Below are 24,043 nucleotides of genomic sequence, written 5' to 3'. Positions count from 1 at the left end.
CCACTTTTTAACAAGAAAATGTTATATACTATGTTTTTTATCTTTTGTTAAGGGCTATCATTTTAATGGCTGTGTGCTACCTGACATAAATCACAAATTGTTTTGAAACATAGAATATCAATTCTCGAGAATAATAAGCATTCCAGGTTAGACTTACTAGGGGATTTGAAGAGTGAAGTGATTTAACTGAATGAAATATGTACTGTTTCAAATCAGATTGCCAAGGGTGTTGTAATGTTGAAGGTAATATAAACTATGTACAAGACACCTTACTTTGTTCACTTTACAGACTGGCTGTGTATTAAACATCAAAACTCTCAGAGAAAGTAACACAATTGGTACCTCTTGTATCTTTAAATCTGTCTTAAATGGTTCACAGTCGTTATAAAAATAAATACAGAAATCAACAAATTAATGTGTTTCTTTTGACTGTGGAACAATGCAACAAATTCACAAATTACAAATTTCAGGTAATATGAGGTAAACCTCTAACTCGGAGTGTGTCATTGTGTATTCACGGCAGCTGGATTTCTCTATTAGAACAATTGCATGAAATGATAGTTAGGAAAGAAGAGTTATTTAAAACAAGGTTGAGAGAATACAAGAATTCTAGTAAACAATTCCATTCTCATATTCATATTATCTTAAAAAAGAAGATATTTATAGCCTTATAAAATGTTTTTCCTAATTACAATTTGGCAGTCACTGATCTAGTGTCTCGATAGTACTGCAGTTAAACAGGTGTCTTTCTATGTGGAACACAATCAAATCATGATCTATCTGTACTAAAGCGTAATTCTATTGGTTCTTTTTTTTGTATTCTGATGATTACTTGGTCAGGAGGGATTTGGCAGGATTTTTATGATGAGATACTCTCCTGATGTCAGTCTATAGGATATCACCAGTGATGTAAATGTACAGTCACCTCATCCATTTATTTATCATACTTTAATTCACCTAATTTTTGTGTTAATATGGGAATTTCACAGATTAGGCTGTTGACTTGAAATCACCTCTAAAATTTAAATGTTATAAAAATATATGTATAAAAAAATCACTATAATGTGCAGCATGCTTGATGACTGCAGTAAAGGTTCTAGGTTCTGTAGGATCTGAAAATTTATAATAAGTCAGCCCCAATGTAGTTGCCATTTATTTCACAAGCTGATGAAACTTATGAGTAAAAAAAAAATAGTTTTAATGTCACTTATTCCTATTACATAAACAGTAACCATTGATTAATAACTGACAACTCTAATTTAATTAATTATGAATGATAGATATATCTAGTCGGTTTGATGAAATTAATTTAGCATGATGTACAATAATTTTAAGTTAATATTTTATTTATTTCAGGTTCACTTTCTGAAGACAAAATGTTATACAAAGCTGAACACCTTTTTTTTCAGCCTTGTAACATTTTTAAACAATTTATCAGACCTTGATAACCATGACATCTTAATTAAAAAATTCATGTTGCATCTAACAGACTCTTATTAGTGTCTGTTGTTAATGAGGGTGGTGCCTCGTTATGGTATGAGTTAGATAACATACAATGTTAAAATTGTAAACAATTAATTAAAGAAAAGCACTTACTGCTTTTTTTAAACTTCACAAATATTTTCACAGTATGCTCTGCTTCATCAGCTGAATCATATTATAAAATTAGTCAAATGTTAAAACTTTAAAGGTACTCTCAGTCAATAAGCAGTTTAAAAACCGATCAACAGTCTATAAGATCCATTATATTGCCATCTTTTTTTTTCTTTAACCTACGGGACCACTTAGATATTGCTTCAGAGGATGATATGAATGACAATTTTTGTAGCGTGTGAAAATTCCACGCCTGACCAGGATTCAAATATGGGACCTTAGGATGAAAGGCCGAGGTGCTACTATTTACACCACGGAGGCCGGCTATTATATTGCCATCTGGCAGTTATGAATTTAACTAAATTATTTAAATAAATTTTATTATTTCCCAGATCCATTCATCATTATCAAATTTTACTTGTACAATTATAATAAAATTGTATTATTATTTTTTTTTTTATTATATGTATTTTTCAAGAGGTTGGATTATTGATTATTTATCGTTTGTTTTTTAGTGTTTATACATTTTCTGATTTTGATGTGAGTTTATTTTCGTGTATGTGGTCTCCATAATTAGATTTTTGTTTTCTATATTGTAGATGTTCTTAAAATCCCTTTTTAAATGTCCTGTTTGTCATACCTATGTAAAATTTATCATAATTATCAGAACATATTATTTTACATATATCTGCTTTGTTATAAGTGCTATTTGTAATACATTTATTGTTATTAATCATTATATTTAATTTTTTATTATTTGTTCTTGATGCTATTTTGTAGAATAAGGTTGTGTTTTAATTATTATGTATGTAGTCTTATTATATGTTATGGGTATGTAGTGCGAATCATTTTTTAATTGTATTAATCTAGTGATTAGTATGGGATGGAAAACCCATACTTCTCATAATAACCATAAATAATAAATCTGTACATATTCATCACCAAAAAATTTCAACTAATAGGGTTATGATTCACAGAGTTTTAAAATATTTAGAAAATAATACTTTTAAATATTTGAATTAAACAACAAATTCATTTTAATAAAATATATCGCTGTTAATAATGGCAATAATGAAAAAAATAATCACTGACTTGAGTAAAAAACTCACATTTAAGCATAAAAACACAAATAAAAAAAACACTAGTTCTGTGAATCATAACCCAATTAGTTGAATTTATTAATATAATTTAATTAAATTCGTAACTGTCAGATGGCAATAGTAATGATCTTTAAACTTTTTCTCTTTTAACCTTCAGAACCCACCATTAGGTATTGCTTCAGAGGATGAGATGAATGACAATTTTTGTAGCATGTGATCTGCCATGCCTGACCAAAATTTGAACCCAGGACCTCTGGATGAAAGGCCGAGATGCTACCACTCGTGCCACAGAGGCTGACAGTAATGATCTTATAGACTGTTGATTGGCTTTTAAATTGCTCATTTACTGAGAATATCTCCCTAAAGTTTTAACATTAGACTAATTTTATTTTATATGGTTCAACTGATGAAGCAGTGCATACTGCAAAACCATTTGTGAAGTTTAAAAAGAAAAAAGCAGTAAATGTTTTTCTATAATTAATTAATAATTTATACTAATTTTATTGCTATGATGATGCTTATTATTCGATTCTTTAATGTTAAAATTGTATAAGAATATTTAATTGCCAGAAGGACTGAACAGATGATTAATATAGTATTTTGAAAAACAGAATATTATCAAACAAAACTTTGAATTATTTTAGTTCAGCATTAAATTTTTTTATTTAAACCTCAAATTGAACCACATTTTTGTTAAATACAGTTTAAAAAACTAACATTAGAAAGCCTTCAATCAATCCGAGAGCCTCCAGTATTGTTCTCACCCTGGTGTCAGCTGATTTTTAATGTCAGTAGTTAAACTAGTTAACTATTCAACTTTGTCTAACTAGTTAGACATGAATTTATAAAGGCGTGTTGATTTAAACTCTTGTCTGTGTGTTTAGTAATCATGTTTATGTATATTTCATAATGTTAAATACCAATTCCTGTATGTGTTATTACAAATATTTCTAATTTATATTTATTATAAAGATTTCTATATTTCTATGGTACGCAACATACCATAATAAGTGATAAAATGAGAACTTCAGGCAACCTAGAGACTGTTATAATCTTGAACTACTTGCTTTCAAATTTTGCTAATGATGCTCTCATAGTATTAATCTGTGTTATAAAAATAAGTGAAAAATCAGCCCTAACACATTGGCTGATACTTGCCACATATATCCTGTATGAGTACTTACTCTGAGGCGTCCTATTTTCTCCTTGATTTCCATTGTGTTTAATAGAGGTGCTTGGTAATTAGTAAAAAATTAAAAATGTACTGTAATTTTTACCATTTTCACCACACAGAATCGATACTTTGATAGTGTATACAGATATTCTGAACCATATTTTACAACTATTTTTTGATATTTAATTTGGTACCATGTTTTGATTCTGAACATAGAGAACTGGTACCCAAGATTGGTTACATCTTGTTTGTTTTTACAGCTCATAAAACTGCTAAATAACACAAATAATTATATCAATGACTGACAGCTAATGTTAAAAGAGATGAAAATTTACAAGATAAAAAAAGCAAAGCTTACTAGATGCATCCTCTAACACAGCAGTGAAAATACAAATACCAGAAAAAGAGGACTTGTAATGCACAAAGATTACAAGCAGTAATATAAATACTACAACTATCATATTAAATTTCATTTAAATTGGCTGTAATAAAATTTACTTACATAATTTTTTCTTTAGCGTCTTCGAAACTCTCAGCAACATAGTATATTGGTTGGTATTCAGTTATTGGATATTTCTGTAAAGCTGTTTTAGGGGGATCAAATTCTTTTAGTACAGGTTTATCACTAAGGCAGTATTCCAGTTCTCCAAATGATGATAAAAGTCCTGCACCATATGCTTTTACTTGATCACCTTGACGACAGAGTCCAAATTCAACAGTGAACCAGTAGCACTGTAACAATATAGTACAAAAAGCATTAATAAAAATGTTTTGTAAAAAAAAAAACAATAAAATAGTTGAATTAATATATAAATTTTTTTTAAAGTTAATCATTGCTGTAAAATATCTGCCTCATAGTTTGAACAAATTTTTATTTCAATTAATTTATTAAAAAATTAATATTTTTTGAAATTTTATGCTTTTTTTAAAACTTATGATATTTAGATCATGTCAACAATTTTTAGCTGTCCTCATTTTTATTAAATAATAAAAAATGAAAGATTTTGTATTCATTATTTAATTATATTAAATATAACTAAATGAGTATAACATACTCATTAAATATTCTGATAGTGGCGCCTCTAGAGTAATACCAATGGTGGCATAGCGTCTGTGAGATTCACAACCGAAAATGGATCATCTGCTCACAAATACATATATTATCTGGATAAAGGTGATAGAATATATGTGATCAAATAATATAAAATTTTTACTTGTAAAAATATAAATTTAAACATAAAAACATTTTTTCTTGAACAAATCTTGAAAAATGACTTAGGTAATTAAATAATTGTATTTAGAAAATAAAAAGTAATTTAAAAGTTATTGCAGAACACTAGAATGACCCTCACTTAATTGCACTTGATATCACCAATTTCCTTATGACTATGATTAAATTATTATGTCTCTCAGTCACTGTGTCCTCTTGGTTTTGTTGGATGTCCAAATCACAGTCATCTGAGCAAATAAAATAACAGTATTGTAGGCACAAATATTGGCTACAGAATTTGAAATTATATTTAGTTAGTCTTCTTGTCTTCAATCCCGGACAAGGGCGGCAACACTTTCTTGTGTTGAAGACACTGATTGAGGAGTTGCCGCCACCACCATTCTCGGGTTGAAGACTTGCAGGCAAAATTTCTTGAATTCTCCAGAAATTGGTCGAGGTAGGTTAGGGATCAGCAACTGTATCACCAATTGTTCGTTAATTAGTTCCCTTCCCAGCTTTCTTAGAAGTAATCGACGTCTAGACACAACATTGCCGTTTCCCAAGAAAATAACTAGGGAATTCATTCCAGCCATTTTTAACGATGAAGAGATTATTATTATCGACCATCTCCTTGTTCCTCTTTGCACAATATGAGAAGAACACATCTTCTTCATCATGTCGACTCCAATTTTATTCATTTTTTTTATGTTGTAACTTCAAGTTTTTGTTTTTCACCTGTGGTTTTATCGATTACATTATTGAAGTGCAAACCAAAGATCAATATTAAATTTTTTTAACACTCTTATTTTTTGGAACTTATGACACCATAGTTTCTTCTTTTCTGAACACAAAAATGGTTGTGAAAATATCTCTATGTTTGATTTCCTTCATTTCTTTACGGATTTGCCACTTGTTTTTCCTTATTGTTCCTACAAAAGATAAGCAAAGTTTTTTCCAATAGATTTTTTTTTCTTCTCTGGGACTACCATTAAGTAATGATTCAGAGGATGAGATGATGACAATTTTTGTAGTGTGCGAAAATGCCATGCCTGACTGGGATTCGAACCTGGGACCTCCGGATGAAAGGGCCGAGACACTACCACTCACGCCATGAGCTTTCCAATAGATCTTGAAGAAGAGATACATCACTAAACCAATTATTGACAGTCATATTACAGCCAGAGTTTTGAATAGAAACAACGAGTCACTTCACCACACCGGTATTTTTATTACTCACTTCATACGGCCCTTCCGATTGTTTACCTATGTAAATTTCAAGAGCAGAGGTAGAACATTTTGGAATCAACTTCAGCAAATAATTTTATCCAGTATTTGGCTGGCTTAGACGGAATGTATTAGATAAATGAGCATCTGCCTCTGAATGCCTCAAGCCTTTTATCTATAGTGACATTAGCGCCAACAAATTAGAATAACACGAAAGGCAATGCTTTAAAAATTTATTGAATAAGTCTCGTATGGATGCTAGATGGTCTACTTTTTTCATTGTAGTCGAGGCTCTTGGTCATCAAATCTGATTTTCAAAGTAGAAAATGGAACTTTTGAAGGCTCATTGTTAATTGGAAGATTTCAATACAAAATCCAACAGAATCCCACACATCTTCAAAGTTCAGCCTTCCTCCTTTATATAGTCCAAGTAAGTATAAAACCCCAGTAAATGCTTTTATTTCAGTGTTGTTAGTTGTTAGGAAGCCTTGTCAACAAATTATGTTTTTGCGGTTGGTGTAGGGAGCCATTTTCTAGGAAACTGATTCAATTATCTTACTCTTTTGCTTCTGGTTACAAACAAAGAAGCCCTTCTCTTCTTCATCCTCAAAACTTTCTTCTTCTCCAATATCACTTTGTTCAATATTTGAATCTTCTTCTCACTCTTCTATTTCTTGTGATGAATCTGTGTCACAATCCTCTTCTTGTAAATCATTGACTCTTTCACTACTGAATGAAGTACCTGGTGTTAGTTAGTTGTCATCAAATAACAATTCATGAATTTCTGCTACATCTTTCAGATTGTACAGGCTGAAAAATTTTTCCAAGGCCATGACATTTATGTAACAATGAAAGAGCCATTAACAAAGCATTAAAAATTTGCTTTATTGGGCAATAAACCATTAATACTCAGGGAAGATCATAATTTTAGTTGAAAAATTAAAAGTACATGTAAGTAAAAATGCGTGGATTCGAAAAATAATGCGAATGATGGCACTGGATCTGACAGATCCGGGACAACATATGGCACCAAAAAATTGTACAACAGTCAAAATGGATTCACTAAATATATACCCCTATGTATTGCAAAAATATATACCAAAATTTAAAAAATTAAAATGGTTTAAAATACTGATTTATTTGGTGGCATTGAAACTGACAGATCCACCAGCCTTTGAGTGGTACAATATGAACCTCGCGAAGGTGACTGATGGAGTGGCAGGTAAAACTCTCCCTAGTAAGAAGATAAGAGAGGAGTGGGCTCAACTACCCATAAACTTGTAGAAGGTGATAACAAAAGGTGAATGTGGATCTCTTAGATCCAGCGCTAGTAATGGAGTGTTATGACTATTAGATGAATTAAATGAATAGGGGTTTTTCACCAGAACCCCTATTTCATTATATTCAAGCTTGAATCACAATTTATGCATAAATCAAGAGATTAAAAAAGAAAAAAACAGAAAATACTTAAAAAAACACTTGCCAACAAAATGTAATTAAAATATAAAATTAGATGGCCATTATGATTGTTAAAAAAAAAAAACATCATCATTAGATACTGAGGAAATCATTCAATAAAACAACCACTGTGAGCAATCCAAGTTCAAAGTTTGTTTGCTTTAAACCTTTTTTTTAGCTAAATTTCCACTTGTTATTGATATTGTCTAAAATGATTTTTTAAACAACAGTTATTTTCATTTCATGGATAGAGATAGAAATAGCCTTTTTTTTGTAAGCATTGTCAATTTAGTTAATTATTGTCTTTAAATGTTTTTTCTTTTATTCATAAGTGTTTGGATTTAAAAAAAAATTAATTTCCTAGGATCTATTACTGATTGTTTAATAATAATAATGATGGCCACAAATAACCATTTTATATTTTTGAGTTAATTAAAATTATTTATAGAGTAATTCAACTACAACAAAATATTAGCCACTGATGAAAGTTACCATTCTCTAAATTAAAACATTTTGATGTGTGTAAAACAGGGCCCATCTCTTTTTAATCAACACTGAAGTGGTAATTTTACATAAGATTTTAGCCTGTGCAGAATTAATCTCAGTTCAAACTTTACGTGGGTTGACCTAACCTGACCTGGGACACGAGTAGATCTTAGTTATCTTGATTAACATCAAGAATTAATAAGAATAGAGGATTCTAGAAATCAAAGATGTGAAGGAAGAATAATTTTCCAATAAACCAATTCCTAAACCTCACTAAAGTTAAGGAATGCAGATTGCAGTTTCAGTAGATGCTACGGTGTTTGTTTTTTAGGTGATTAGAAATTAAAAAATATCAGAACTTTTTTGGAAATAAAATCTTATTACTACCAAGAAAAATTGTATAATTTTATTTTTCTAACCATAACAGTCAATGCCACTTCAAATTAAAAAATAAAGTAAAAAAAAAAAATTGTTTTAACTATTTGACAGAAATGTAGTTGAACTGAAGCATAATTAAACTGAACTGAACAAAAAGATGACAATCTGGGGGAAGAAATGATTATCTTCAGGTAAGACTATTTTCAAAGAATATTTGTAGAAATTGAGGAACAAATTGTGAAAGTAATAATATCTGCTACTTGTTGAATATTTTTTCACTGTATTTCAAAACTAAGTAATCATGCCAGTGATCTAGATAAATGGGGAGTTAGACAAATTTACATCATTCCATAGGTGTGAATGATTAGATGAATACAAACACTACAGAAGATAACACGCAGGAACTATTTTTCCAAATAAACAATTATTTTTAGGTCTATGAAAATTCTTTTTTTTGTACAAAGTGAACTCAGTTCAACAGTTAATGGAATAAATGCCAAAAAGTGCTCATTAATCATGCACACAAAGTAAAAGAAGGAAACTAATGCTTATTTAAACTGTTAAACAATCATCATCAGTGGTTTTAAAAGTATTAAAAAAAAATATGTATATTAAATACAAAAGCAAATATATAAAAACAAACTTGTGAAAAAAAAAAATTATCTGTATTTACAAAATAAAAAATCTACAAAAAAGTAAAAATAAATTCTCACAATAAGTAACCCAAACAGAAAGCAAAAGATTAGCAAGCAAAACAGTTTACCATTACTATTAAGTTATTTTACTAATTCCATTTTAAATGCTGAAGGTGATTGTTTAATGATTGAAATGTACATTTACTTCTTTATTTTTACTTTGTGTATAAAGTTCTTGAATTCACTCTATGTTGTTTTATGTTAAATAAAATATTATTTTTTATTAACAAACAAAACCAACCGTAGCAAGTTTTTCTACATAATCATCTGGAGCTCCTAGTGAAGCTAATCCAATTTCTTGAGAAAATTGAGCAAACTCTTGGTCAGCAAATAAAGGTACATGACCTAGAAGCTCATGACATACATCTGGTTCTGGAGTATAATACGGTGTACTAGCATGTCTTATATATTGTGTTGAATGGAATACTCTGAATGCCAGTCCAGCAAGGAAATCACGAGATGATAATAATCCAGTAACTGGTCTTAACATGAAACCAGTACTATCTGTAAAAAAAAGAAAAAGAAAAAAATAATTACTAAAACAGCAACCCACGGGTATATAAAAACACTTAGAAAACCACCTCATTCCTCACTTTCTTTAGTAAACCTGCTGTGGTTCACTAAGAAGTATGTATGTAATGGCAATGAATCAGAGACATCACAGAAACTAAATACAGTTTACTAAGTTACAATGTACAAACACAGTTTAAATACAGTGTGTAAATACAGTTTACGTGTACTAAGTTCACGTTTATCTCAGTATTTATCTCTAGACTCCATTTCCAATTTTAAGCATTAATTAATTCAATAACAGACTAATATGAATTTATCGTTTTATTTGATTCAGATAGGGATCATACGTAACCTACATTCAGATTTTAACACTCTATTTAACAACCATATGAAATAATTAATTATAATCAAGTGTGGCAGTATAGTTTACTGGCATTTCTTTCTTATTTCACTATATTAGCAAAATTAAATCATAATCACATCTAAAATAGTAGCAAATCACTTGTCTTATTTGAGTAACCTCATAAAAATTTTGGATTCAGTTGGATTATATCAGAAACTATGAGTATAACAATTACAGGTTTTTTCTATTTTTTTTTTCATGATGGAAATGAAAATTATTTAAAATAAGCTTTTTACTGAACAAACAAAACATAATTTAATACATCAGTTGATGCTGCTGCTATCAGTTTTGTTTTTTTAAGTCAGGCAGATACATTTGTTAAATCAATACCAATGTTCTTTGGTGGTTAGATTTCAATTAACCACACATCTTAGGAATGGTTACCTGAGGCTACACTTCATTTACATTCATACATACCATCCTCATTCATTCTCTGAGGTAATATCTTGTGTTCTGGACACTAAACAGACAAAGAGAGAGGTAGATACATATTTAGAATATAGACAAAAAGTGTGTTAGGATTTCCATTGTGTCTGTTCATTTAGTACTTCTTTATTGTGTTTTGTTTTGTATTTATATATTTCACAATGTTCAAAGTTAACATATATAAATATTATGAGATATGCAAACATTCAATAATGAGGTAATGAATGGTCAGACATATGTCAAATCCAACATAATTACTAACCACATTCTAAGTGCACCTTAATAAATTAAAAACTACCAGCAGAAACATAGCTGATATAATGAGAATAATGACAGGAGTCATTGAAAATTACTACAAAAGCTTCTGAAAACATTAAGACTAATTTAGCTCAAATTTTGTAAACAAAGCCAACTAACACTAACTAATGGAATTGTTGGCATGGTTGGTTATATGTGAGTAGAAGATATGGTGGAATGGAAGAGATCTAACACATTCATTGACCTTGGTTCAAGCTCATTGTCCAGGTAGTAAATGCTGATCACATTAAAGGATGTTTGGTGACTGAAATAGAAAGTGTGTACATCAATTCAGTGTTGGCTTTCAATCCTGTAAGTAATTTTATCCATCCTCGACAAACTTTCTTCAATACATACTATAGTTTTATTTATTTATTAATGTATTTATTTGTTATTGTATTTATTTATCATGAAGAGAAATAACATAGTTTCTTTAGCATTAATTGAATTATATAGATAAAGATAACTTTGTGGAATCCGACACACAATGATTAAAGAAGTAACTTGAATGGTTGACATTAGTCAATTGTTATGTCGCAATTCAACTACTCACAGGTGAAGAAGAAAAGCAAAAAGAAGAATGTAAAATGTGGGATCTGAGGCTGATGAGGGTTTATAAATCTTCTTGATCTGCTTTAAAATCAAGCTGTTCTTGATGGGAAAGTAAGACTGCAATGCAAAAATAAGTAAATCTGCACAGTATAAAATGAGAACTACTGTACAGTTTCAACACTTAATAACAAATGTCAGTGATCAATTGGCATCAAGGGGTTGAGTAAATGCATACAGTACTCCCAACACCAATTTGTTAGCAATCAGGACTTGAAATAAAGGATACTGTAGTCAATTTATAAACTGTTTACTACTTTTTAAACATAGTACAAGACTAATTAAAAAATCAGACTTTTAACATTACTTGATAAATTCTACAAGCATATAGATGAAAAGATTATAAATAATAAAGGACCTGGTCCAAATGGTGGTTTGGGTTTTGTTTGGGAGGGATAAAGCAATCAAATAATCAAATTGCATATTAAATGAACTTCATATTCAACTCGCACAATTTGTATGTTTGTATAACATAACAATTTTTAGTTTGTAAAAAAAAAATAATCTAAATTAATAGTTTTTAAGGGTTTTTAAAATTTTTATATTTTATAAGGATAATTGTGGACAATGAACCTTAGGCAAAACAAGTATTAGTTGTACCCAAATAGATATTTTAATAATGGGGGGGATTTTTCTAGCCGAACAGTTTGTAATTTGGTTTGGTACTGCAGCAAAGTTCAAGAGATGGGTTCTCACCTTTTCTTAGAACTGACCTTTCTTAAGGAAACTAAAGTCTTTTTTCAAAAAGCTGTTTAGGACTTAAAGGCAAAGCAATTCATCACAGCAGAAACTTTTGAGCTGCCTACATATAATCGGTGGTCAACAATGTGATACTCTCATCCTGGGTAAATGTACCTCAATCTCCTACAGAATTGTGGGCAGAATGGGTATCATCTTACTACTACTAATCCACTGTTTGAAAGGGCATTTAGCTCCTTTGTATTGACTTTTGTTTTTTCATGATCCTTCAGTGGATATAATGTCTCACTATCCATTTCTTCTCTTACTCTTAATCTCTGCATCTTTTTGGTGCTACGTAAGTTTAGGCTCTTTGCCTCCAAAAGATTCAGGGAACTAGAATTTAAGTTTTTAACATTTGTGCAACTTGCTTGGGCAGCTCTGTTGGCTTTATTCTTCCAAGAGACTTTGGCTAGAAAGAACAATGAGATTTGAATTGGTGCCTAGAGTCGGCCAGAAATATTTTTCTGAGCATTTTGTTGCTACTCTACACATAAATCATCAACTTTTCATCATTTGCCCTTTTTGGCTTATACTTGATCTTTTTTCGCTGAATAGTTTTTAGTAGAATTTGACTAGAAATCCATTGATTCATGAAAAGATGTGAGGTCCTCTCTTAGTTAATGTCTCCTGGTATTTATGTGGTACGACTTAGGGGGGGGATTCTGTTTCTTATTTGATACCTATATAAAAATGTAAAATATTGGGGTAAAGTGCTGATTATGATGTAAACATGGCTTTTCTTCTTAAAAGATTAGTACAGAACAGAAAGGAATGAAGAATAACTAATCAGATGCCTACAGACTAAAAAAAAAAAAAAATTGAAAAACCAGTAGAGAATATTTTCAGTGTCTAATTTTGATTCAACATTATTTAACTGTCATAAAAACTAATAACTGTAAATACAACAGAAATAATATGTTAGTACAATTATTTATAATAATTACATAATTTTTTGACTATTACAATAACAATTTTTTGTGACCTTAACAATCATGCCTAAAAAAAAAAAAATAATTTTAAAATGTCACTGTGCACTGTGATTAATATTAGATTCAATGAAACAAATAAGCTGAGGTCATAATAACGATTATTATTCATTATATTGCAATATTAATTAATTAAATAATTAGTCGTAATAATAAATTTATTATTTATTCTATTCACTTACAAAGTTTTATGATCATAATCGCTAAGTTTAATACAGAAACCAATTTAATCTGTACCAAAAGTTAAACTTTATTTATAAACAGGTGATAAACAATCCAGTTTATTAATTTCATGTTATGAAGGAAACATAAATATTGTGATTTATAAAAATAATTTGACACATAAATCAGGTCAAGTTCATAATTTAGAGCCCTGTCCATATAAATACACTATTGAATAATCTTGTTACAGATTAATATGTGGCAGTGTACATGTTCATGGATAGATGTTTTGAAATCTACATTTTTTCTGAATAGGGCAATATTTTCATCTCGGGTCATTAAAAAAAAAAACAAAAACATATTTTTTGGTTGTTACTCCTCTCTTAGTAATGCAATGACATATTTTCATTTATCAAACCACATAAAATTAAGAATTTATAAACCATGAAGTAAGTATTTAGTTCATTTAAGTAACCCTTGAAAATGTTTTAATATAATACTGAGTGATTCTTTGAGCCAAGTTCATTATGGTTCACATCATAAAAAAAAGAACTTAAGGTAGCTGTAATCGAGTTACTTGGTAACTGCAGTTACCAAGAGGTAATGAATAAATAATTTTTTACAAAAAAATATTTTTCATAATTGAGTTATCTCACTGTTGTAAATGGTTTCATCCATCATTTATTACATAAATAAAAATTGCTCATTGTAAATATGGCTCTAAATGTTGAAAGATATTTTTGTAAACTTTAATATGCTTTCAGTTTTTTTTTAAGAGAACCCTTTACTCATTTTTTTGCAATATTTATGTTTACTTACTGCTGACTTATTTTTACAATTACATTACCTTTATTCTTACATATTTTGATAGTTATTTTGAGTAATGTTAATTTTATGTTCTGTTTGTGTGATCCTTTTTTAAATCCAATGCTTAATTTTTTTTTTTTGCTGTACAATTTGTAAAAATGTTTTTATATAACCCTTTTAAAAATTTTGTGATTTTTTCATAGCTCAGTGCAGCATGGCATTTTAATTTTATTACTTTTGTTACTTGGGTAATAATAATCTGTCTGAGAACAAAAAAACCTGTTTTGTTAAAAAAAAAATAATAATAATTTTGAAAAGAAAACAAAGAAAGGTATTAAAAAATTATGTAAGGGACCACTTTAATGTAATTTTAAGAATTATTAATTAAGGTAATAATACAGTAATAATTTGAGTCATTTGGACACTTGCAGGTGTAATTACCTAATAAAATTATGTTTATAAAAGTTATACACAGAACTAGTTTTATCTTCATAACAATAAACTGAATTCATGAATTGCATGCTAAGAGTTCATGAAAGTATAATATTTTAAAAATAAAGTCATAGAGTGAAATATGAAATTTAAATATTGTGTTATTTTGTGGAACTTTTGTTTTTATTGTCGAGTTTAACATCAATTATTATATTCCAACATAATAAATATTTATTTTATTACAAGTATTACATGTTTAACATATTGTAAATACTAAATTATTTATTAGAAGCTATTTTTTTTTAGGTTTTTCATGTTTGAAAAAAGACAGGAATAATAATTTTATAAACGCAAATATTCATTTTATAAAATAATGTTTTCAATACATCATAAAAGTAATCATCAACCTTTTTTTATGAGCTTTATAAATAAACTGTTCGATGAATACTAGGCAAATGAACTGATCTTATTTCTGTTTTGTGCTAAAATTCATTCACATATCACTTTTTTAACTTCCATTTTCTAAGATATTTGTTTAACTTAAGCGATTAAATTTATTTTCATTTATTATAACAATTTAATAACACAGTGGGTGTCTGTGATACTCAGGCACTTTAATTCAAAATTAAGTACGTTCATATATTTATGTGTGCATGCTATAATAACCTATGGATCGCTAAAATATTTTCTGTGATCTGCTGTGGGATTGTTCCTTGAAGAACAACAGGAAGAAGAATTATTGCAAGGAAAGCAACTGAAGGTGCTAAGTTACAAAACTGAATATTTAGTATGAAATCATTCTCCGATGTCTATTTTTTATTAACATCATATTTTCTGTTAATTTTTTTACTAAAAATTACTTTAAAATCTATAATTTATAATAACAGTTACATTGAGAAAATTTTACCGAGAGTCCCAGGAGGTGGTGAGGACCAAATTTAAGGGACTGATTCAGGACATAAAAATAAACAAAAAAGTTCAAGTGGAAAATTTCCTATTTTGTTTCATTTTCTCTTGTCTGCTATTTTGTGTTTTTCAATAAAAATTTAAATCTTACAAATAGATTGTACCAAACTATATCTACAAAATAATAAGGTTAGTAGACAGCTGAGATAGAACTGAAACTGTTAAAGTGGATAAAAAATTTATGAATTCTGACCTTTTGTACCTGTTTTCCCTAATTGATAATAGAAATTATTATAAATTAAATTTTATATATAATTAAATTATAGTAAAATAAACTAGTTATAATTATAATGTGCTAATTATATTATGTCGATATACTATTATACATATATATATTATATTATATATATATATATATATTGTAAAGGGTAGAGGAGCTTCCAGAAAGAAGAAAGAGAGAAAAAATAAAGAAACAAGAATCTAGAAAGAACAACAAAGGGATTCTTTCTAGAAAGTGTAGAAGCACAGACAATAAAAATTATTATGGTTGAACGATCAAAAGGATGGTCAGGTACTGATACTGCAGGTCAGGTATGCCGGCCTCTGTGGCATGAGTGATAGTGTCTTGGCCTTTCATCCGGAGGTCCTGGGTTCGAATCCTGGTCAGGCATGCATATTCACATGCTACTTGTCATTCATCTCATTTTTTGAAGGTATACCTAACAGTGGTCCCGGAGGTTAAAAAAAGTAGTTAGTTTTTTCAAGTTTGAGTTTGGTGCAGTGTGTGATAAAAAGTGACTGCAAGAAGCATTTCATTACAAACAAGTAAAGAGTGCATCATGAGTATTCAATTTTGGACAGTGGTTGGAAACAAGAAGCTGTTCGGTGAGTTATTTGTGGAAAGGAGTGAAAGTGACATTATTCATTCTATTATTTATTCTATTCATTAATAAAGAGTAGAGTAGTTCTTTTGTAAACAGTAAAAGTGAATAATACTTGCTGAAAGTGAATTGTAGATTTTTCTATTGTTATCGTATTGTTAATCCAATATTAGCTTCTGTTAGTTATTTTAAAATGTTTAGTGAATCAGAACTGTATTTTGATAAGGAATATATTTGAATTACTATTTTATATATTTTAAATTATTTAAAAGTAATAAATTGTATTTATAAGAAACTTTTTCGTCTTTTAATCTCTCAATATCCTTGTTGAATTGTGGACATGCAACAATATATACATAAAGAAAGTCTTTGAATGAAATTGAAATTAAGGAATGCACCTTTTTAAAAAAAGAATACTGAGAAAGAGATAATAATTTATATATTATGATATATATAACATACATTTTTTTAAATTCTCATAAAATTTGTCATTCAGACAAAATGATTAACTAATCTTAATTTTTGTCAAACTACTAATTTATTTTTTTATTAAAATACTTTTCTATATGTGCGTTTTTTGTTTGAAAATGACAATAAACTTATGGTAATCATAACACTAATAAACTGAACAAAATCTTACTGTTCAATAATAAAGTTCATTTTGTGTATATAAAAACAGTAAAACCTCTGCTTAGGTTTCAGTTTTCACTTTATATTACATCAATGTAGTCTAGTTTCTTGGCTTATAACAAACTCATGAAAGATACATATCACACCTACATCATTTAGAAGTACCTATTGAATTTTCCTTAAGTTCATAAAATTATTAAAATGATAAAGCCCAGCAGACCTATTGAAACAAAGTAACCAATTGAAACTTATTTATACAACAAACTGAAATTAAGTAACATGTTATGCAAATTCTCATTCTTACTAGGCACAGAAGGAAATTAAGATGTTACAAATTTTGAATTCTTTATTATTTTTCTGGTTTTTTGATCTTTTAAGAATAGGTCTTAAGGTTTTGGCAAATTGAGATTTTAGAATTTTGAATACTGGAGGTTTTACATTATAGCATTACATTATTCATCTAGCCAGCTCTTTTCTTTAAGCATTTTCTCTTATGTTTAGTTCTGTATCTTAAGTAAAATTTCAATTTCTTCATAAATTCAGACCATAAATAATCTAAACAAATTGTACTAATTATTTTTGTAAGTTAAAATGAAATATTTTGTAGTAAACTAAAATATGTTTTGTAAAATATTTAAAATATTAAAAATATTTCATAAGTAATTACTGGGTTAGATAGAATTTGATGCAACATAAAAATTTGCAAGCAATGTCTCAGTCAAGAGAGGTCTGTTACAGGTGCTGCAAACTGGATACAGTGATACAACCCAGAAGGACATCTTTTTCAGATCGCAGTTCCCCGCATACCCTTCCTAGTTGTACATGTGTCTAGATGAAATAAATTTTTTTTTCTTCAATCTTCTTTGAACACTTCTTACTAACTGGAATAAGGTGATTGCTCTGTTTGCATTGCAAACATGAATATTGCTATATCAATTGTAAGAACCAAACCTCTTCCCATCCCAAGAAGATGAAGAAGACCTACAATGGACAGTGATGAATGCAGAAGAAAAGCTCAGCAGTCGCCCCACAGAAGAGAGAACAGGCGAGCACTTTTCCCTGTATTGCCCTTTTCAGGGTCATGGGATAATTTAAGGTTATAGTTTATAAATTATTTACAGCCAGTTTTTAGAGACGCAGGCTAAAGAAGAAAAAAGAACAAAGATCGACTAGCTACTACTTTTTGAACCCAGCTCTACCTGAATATGGCTGAGATGCAGTAATGAATTCAGCCCGAGTGAAGAAAGCTTCCCAACTTTGTTTCACCAACCAAACATCCACCTTTCCTGACCCTTACAACTATGTCACTCCTAGCACATGTGACTCCCTCTGGTGAGGAGAGTGCATTGCATCCTCCAACTACTGGGGTCTCCCAAAAGGCACATTTCTGCTAGGCCAGAAAATATGTGCACCGAAAGGATTTCAGGTGACAGATTAAAGGGGATTACACCAGGAGAACAAAGCATATACACAACTGGTTTCCCGAGGTCAGCCCCAGTAAATAATTCAATCTGGTTGAAAGGGTAGGAACGCAATACATAATTCCATTCATTAACAAAACAAACTAAAATGTAACTGCCAAATAAATAAATAACTGCCCAATGAAAAGAAAGACAGCAGCAAGGGAGACTTTTGTCCAGACTCTGCAATGAGTAGGGAGATACATAAATCTCCTGCTACCCTTGTTTTTGTTAAGAGAATTAACTTTCTTGGTTGAGACTTATTAACTTCTCAAACTAGTCATTTGAGGCTAATATTCACTCTTTTAGAATCATAATTTGTCAACTAACTGGTACATTAGTCATATTATTAAAATGTGCAGTAGTAGATCATGTTCTACCACTTTCCACCTAGGTTTATGATCAGAAAATATGAACCAGGTTGTTTTTTATCAGAAAATGTAACAGAAAAAAGAAAAGGTCAATTAAATAAACTTTTGTTTTTGAAGGTATTACAGAAATCAGGCTGAGCTAAATGGAATAAAAGAAAACCAATCTGTACATCCTTACGTTAAATATGGAAAAATAAAAAAGTATTAAGCAGTTTTATTAAAAAAATAGGTATGCTTGAGAAACAGAACTGACTGATGATTAATTTCAGGAAGTTATATGTCTAATAAATAACAAGAATTAAATCTAAAAAAGAATCCAATTATGTTACTAACCTTTTAAAAAGTTTGAAATGTCCTCCAGCTGAGGAATATTATCTTCACGGTATCCACAATTTTCAATAAGCAGTGGAAAAACATGATTAAACTCTTTACATGCGTGTGTTGGATATAGTTCTGTTAACTGTCTGAAGACTTTTCCCCAGGTATCTATTTCTTCTTTTGTGTAATCAATGTGTGGCAGAGGTTGACCACTATAAAAAATAATAAACTATTGATATCAGAATAATTTTGACTTTTTACTATAAAACTATTTTATTTACTAATTAACATTTTACTATATAATTTGGTATATTTATTACACTGGTCAACATAAAATTTGATACTGAAAAGGGAGTAAGTGTATTATTTTATATGCTGAATCTGAATATGTATTTTAAACAATATGTATTTGAATAAACAATACAAAAAAGTTAGTACATTTGTATGATTGCTTATTCACTGATTTATATTGTGATGTGGGCTGTAGACCTATATTTGATATGTAACAGTCAAATGATGTCATTTCATTTCAAGCCATTTATAAACATGTCAACCAATGAATTCTCAACTTCAATAGATATTAATTACATTCCAGAAAAATCAAATAACTGAACTTCACCTCATCACACAAGAAGAACTGAGCGACGACCTAATTCGTGACTTGTATTTGTCGAAAAACATGCAGAACTTCTAGGATCACATCTTATGGAATTTATTAAATAAGGATACTAGTATATAGGATTTCAGTATATAGAAACGAAACAAAAATTTACTGAAATACTTTAGAAGAAATTGTTTAATTTGTTCCTGCCATGATGTTTGGGGGCTAATATCTGAACTGGACATCGAATATGTTTTTCTTGATTGGCGTTTATTTATAGACTCATCAAAAAGAAGTTTAAAGGCAGTGTTATTGCATAACTTGAATAAGTTTTCTTCTATACTGGTAGCACATGCTATAGGAATGAATAAAACATGAAAGAAAGTCAAAAATTTTTAAAGATATTGAGTAATCCGATGAAAATTTATAGCGAATTGTTGCTGACCTGAAAGCAATAGGGGTTCTTCTTGACCTCCAGAGTGGCTTTACAAAATATATGTGTTAATTGCATTTGTGGGATAGTTGGGCTACAGATAAACACTATACAGTTAAAGACTGGCCAAAAAGAAATCAGTTTACCCCAGGGAAGGAAAATGTTGTCAATATTCCCCTTGTCGAAGCAGATTATATTATTTTATCACATCTTCACATAAAACTAGGCCTGATGAAAAATTCTGTAAAAGCAATGGATAAAGTTGGAGATGGCTTTAAATATTTAGCCAAGGTTTTTTCACAGGTTAAGTGCAGCCAAATTAAAACAGGGAATATTCATCGGGCCACAAATAAGAAAATTAATTTGTGAAAATATATTTGACAGCATACTGAATTCTAAAGAACTAACAGAATAGAAATCATTCAAAGATGTCGTTACTGGTTTTCTTTTAAACAAAAAAGCTGAAAACCATGATCGGCTTACAAATGAACTCAGTGAACTACAAAAATTTAGGCTGCAAAATGTCATTGAAAATTCACTTTTTATATTCTCATTAGGACTTTTTCCCTTTAAATTTGGGTGACATCAGCGACAAACAAAGAGAAAGGATCCACCAAGATATATTGTAGATGAAACAATGTTGTCTAGGCAGGTGGGATGAATCTCTGATGAGTGACTACTGCTGGATGAAAAACACACACACACACTTATATAAAGATGCAAATATTACTAATTTGTTATTAGTTGGAAATAATTTCATATTTGGAAGCTGCAAATACTGCAAGTTAATATTTACATTTTTTTTTTATTAGACACTTGAATAGTTTGGTGAAATTTTCATTTTCTTTCTGTTCTTGATAATAATCTAATGAAAATGCATTTACTATATGCTTCATGTCTATTATTTACTTGGGTACATTTTTCAAATCTTTGTTTTGTCTTGTGCTTTTATCTTATAAACAGTCTTCTGTTTCTAAATTAACTAACCCAGAATTAAGTTAGTTATTCAACTAATATGGTTAAAGTACATGTACTATTTGTATCTACTTTTTGTATGAATTTGCCATGCAAGCTTCTTTCATCTTAGATTCATCTTAATACCCACCAGGTTGGTCTAGTGGTGAAGCCATCTTCCCAAATCAGCTGATTTAGAAGTTGAGAGTTCCAGCGTTCAAGTCCTAGTAAAGGCAGTTACTTTTATACGGATGTGAATACTAGATCGTAGATACCAGTGTTCTTTGGTGGTTGGGTTACGTTACCTAATACGTTGGACCTAATCGCCAACAACTGATTAGGTCTCATAACCTAATAGTTGCTGGAGTCTTAACATGAATAACGAGTCACTAATGGTTATCTTATCTCCATGACTAGTTGGGCATGGAATGATTTTCATTCATTCATTCATTATGAATGATGAGTTATGGAATATGTTGAAATTAAAGGAAATAATTTTCTGTTGTCTTCTTGATTGAGACAAATATGCTTATTCAGATATCAAGTCAACTGAAATTCATGTAATATTCAATCGTATAAGTAATATCTTCATTCTGATTACCATAGGATCTGGCGATGTACCGAACAATATTATTTTCAGAGAAAGCAATTCTAACTGGTGCTTTTTATTTCTCAGGTGCTTTAAAAGCATCAAATCTTGAAGGAAAACTATGATAGAGAAAAGTAAAAAAATTAATCTACCTGTTTCTTTTGTGTATAAATTTGTTATATACCAGCACATTGACTCAAACCTCAGAAGGAAATATTTTAGAACTATATTATACATTTGTGGAAAGTAAAACATGAAACACTATTAAACAGATTCAATTATGTTTACACTTGTGTTAATTAATTTTATTTTGATAATAAAATGTGGTGCTAATGATTTCTTCAATGTGTGAAGTTGATAATTTTTAACTATTTTCTTTTTTAACTAATCATACTCTCACAACTGGATTAAATTCTTCTTTTTAATGAACTTAAGCATTTATCAAGGCAATTAATTTACTATTGTATCAGTAAATTTAGCTTTAATTGAATCTCAGCTTTCCAAAATAAAACATCACTTTTTCCATATACAATTAATTCATTTTTTCTTTTCTTTTTTGCTTGATGATTTTGCTACATAAGCTTGAAGCTTGTGTGTGGGATATGGAAATGAGATTTTGTAATGTATGAAAAAGTGAAACGCCTAACCACAATTGAAATCCAGGATCTCTGGATGAAAGGACTAGATGCTATCACTTTGCCATGGAGACTGCAATAATTTGTGATCAAATTTGATGGCATAATTACCATAATTTATTTGCTAACATTACATTACAGATGGTATGTCTTTAAGTAATTTACATTTTTATGTATTATTTCTTTAGTTTAATTTATGTAATGTTTATTGCTAAATGCAAATTCTTATTTCTTTGGTTTAACAAAAAATAAAAATAATTATTATTAATTTGATCATCCAAATTATGATTTGATACATATTTTTTATTATCATAGAACACTGGATCACTAACTGTATTATAAAGTGACTTAGTTATAATTTTTATAACTTGTAAAGTTTCTGGCTATAATCAGTTTACTGAGAAGCTTGGATTATTGTCAGTGTGGAGTAATAAAAATACATTGTAATAATATAAACACGTGACGAAGCAAAAAAATGTATAAAATAAACTTACTGCTTATAATTATAAGCTAAATCAGCTAACTGTTTTCTGCGTGCCCTATAAACAGGATCAGTGAAACCAGGATGATCAGCATCTAATTCAGATCCATAAGATAAAATATGATCAGCAAACCTATCAAGTTCACGAATCCTCCTTGGAAACCATGGTACTGTACCTAAAAGAAATGATAATTTAATTAATTTTACATTATAGAATAATTCTGTTTTTAAAAAAAAGTATTCATGATATAATAATCATGTCAGTAACTCATGTACTTCTTTGTTTTAAACTGTGCCAGTATAGCCAGTATGCCAGAGTAGTAAAGTGGTTAGTATTAGCCTTAATTTGTGGTTAGTTCATGACCTGTTGAACAGTTAAATTTTAACACAAATAGTTCTTTGATACAGGTCCCAGTCACAATTCTGTTGAATTGGGGATTGGGTTTTAGTTAACAACACACATCCTACCTTGGTGAACCATTGATGTAACAAAATACAGATGTACTCATTACATGAACAAGAGATGCAATTGTTCTCAGCCCCCAAATCAAGAAAGCTGCACTAGATCTAGAGAATTCAGGATATTCTATGAATCAATCATGCTCATGCTGTGTGTGTGTGTGTGTCTGTGGTGCTTAAGTTTTTCTGTCAATGTTACATTTATTTTTGCCAGGTTGCAAGTATGATAGCACCTCGGCCTTTCATCCGGTGGTCCTGGGTTCGAATCCTGGTCAGATATGGTATTTTCACACATGCTACAAATCATTCATCTCATCCTCAGAAGCAATACCTAATGGTGGATCATTGGAAAAAACCATTAAAAAAAAAATTATTGGTTGTAAAAATAACAGTAAATGTGAATCATAAGATATCCACTTCCTTTTAAGATTAATGACAAATGGATTAAATTATCTGATAACAATGAATGTTTTTGATTTGCAACAAAGTCAGACTGTTTATTCACTGTACAAAGAAAATCATATACTGTTTTGATTTGGAGTATCTTAATAAAATACTTAAACTTGTCATCACGTGGAATAGTTATGCTTATGTATATTCCCATCTAAGGTATCATATCATCTTTTGAGGA

General features: G+C 29.5%; 1 protein-coding gene across 1 annotated transcript in view; it reads right to left on the bottom strand.

The window, feature by feature from the left end:
• Hn (phenylalanine hydroxylase) overlaps positions 1-24,043 on the bottom strand; it is a 58,997-nt gene that overhangs the window by 796 nt on the left and 34,158 nt on the right. The window contains exons 4-7 of the mRNA XM_075372716.1: positions 22,967-23,129; positions 19,276-19,472; positions 9,560-9,822; positions 4,370-4,599 (exon numbers count right to left, since the gene is read on the bottom strand). Coding sequence (XP_075228831.1) covers positions 4,370-4,599; positions 9,560-9,822; positions 19,276-19,472; positions 22,967-23,129 — 853 coding nt within the window. The remainder of the gene's footprint in view (positions 1-4,369; positions 4,600-9,559; positions 9,823-19,275; positions 19,473-22,966; positions 23,130-24,043) is intronic.

This window comes from Lycorma delicatula, chromosome 8 (assembly GCF_047948215.1).
Source record: "Lycorma delicatula isolate Av1 chromosome 8, ASM4794821v1, whole genome shotgun sequence".
Lineage (NCBI taxonomy): Eukaryota > Metazoa > Arthropoda > Insecta > Hemiptera > Fulgoridae > Lycorma > Lycorma delicatula.
This window is presented reverse-complemented; position numbering and strand designations above follow the sequence as displayed.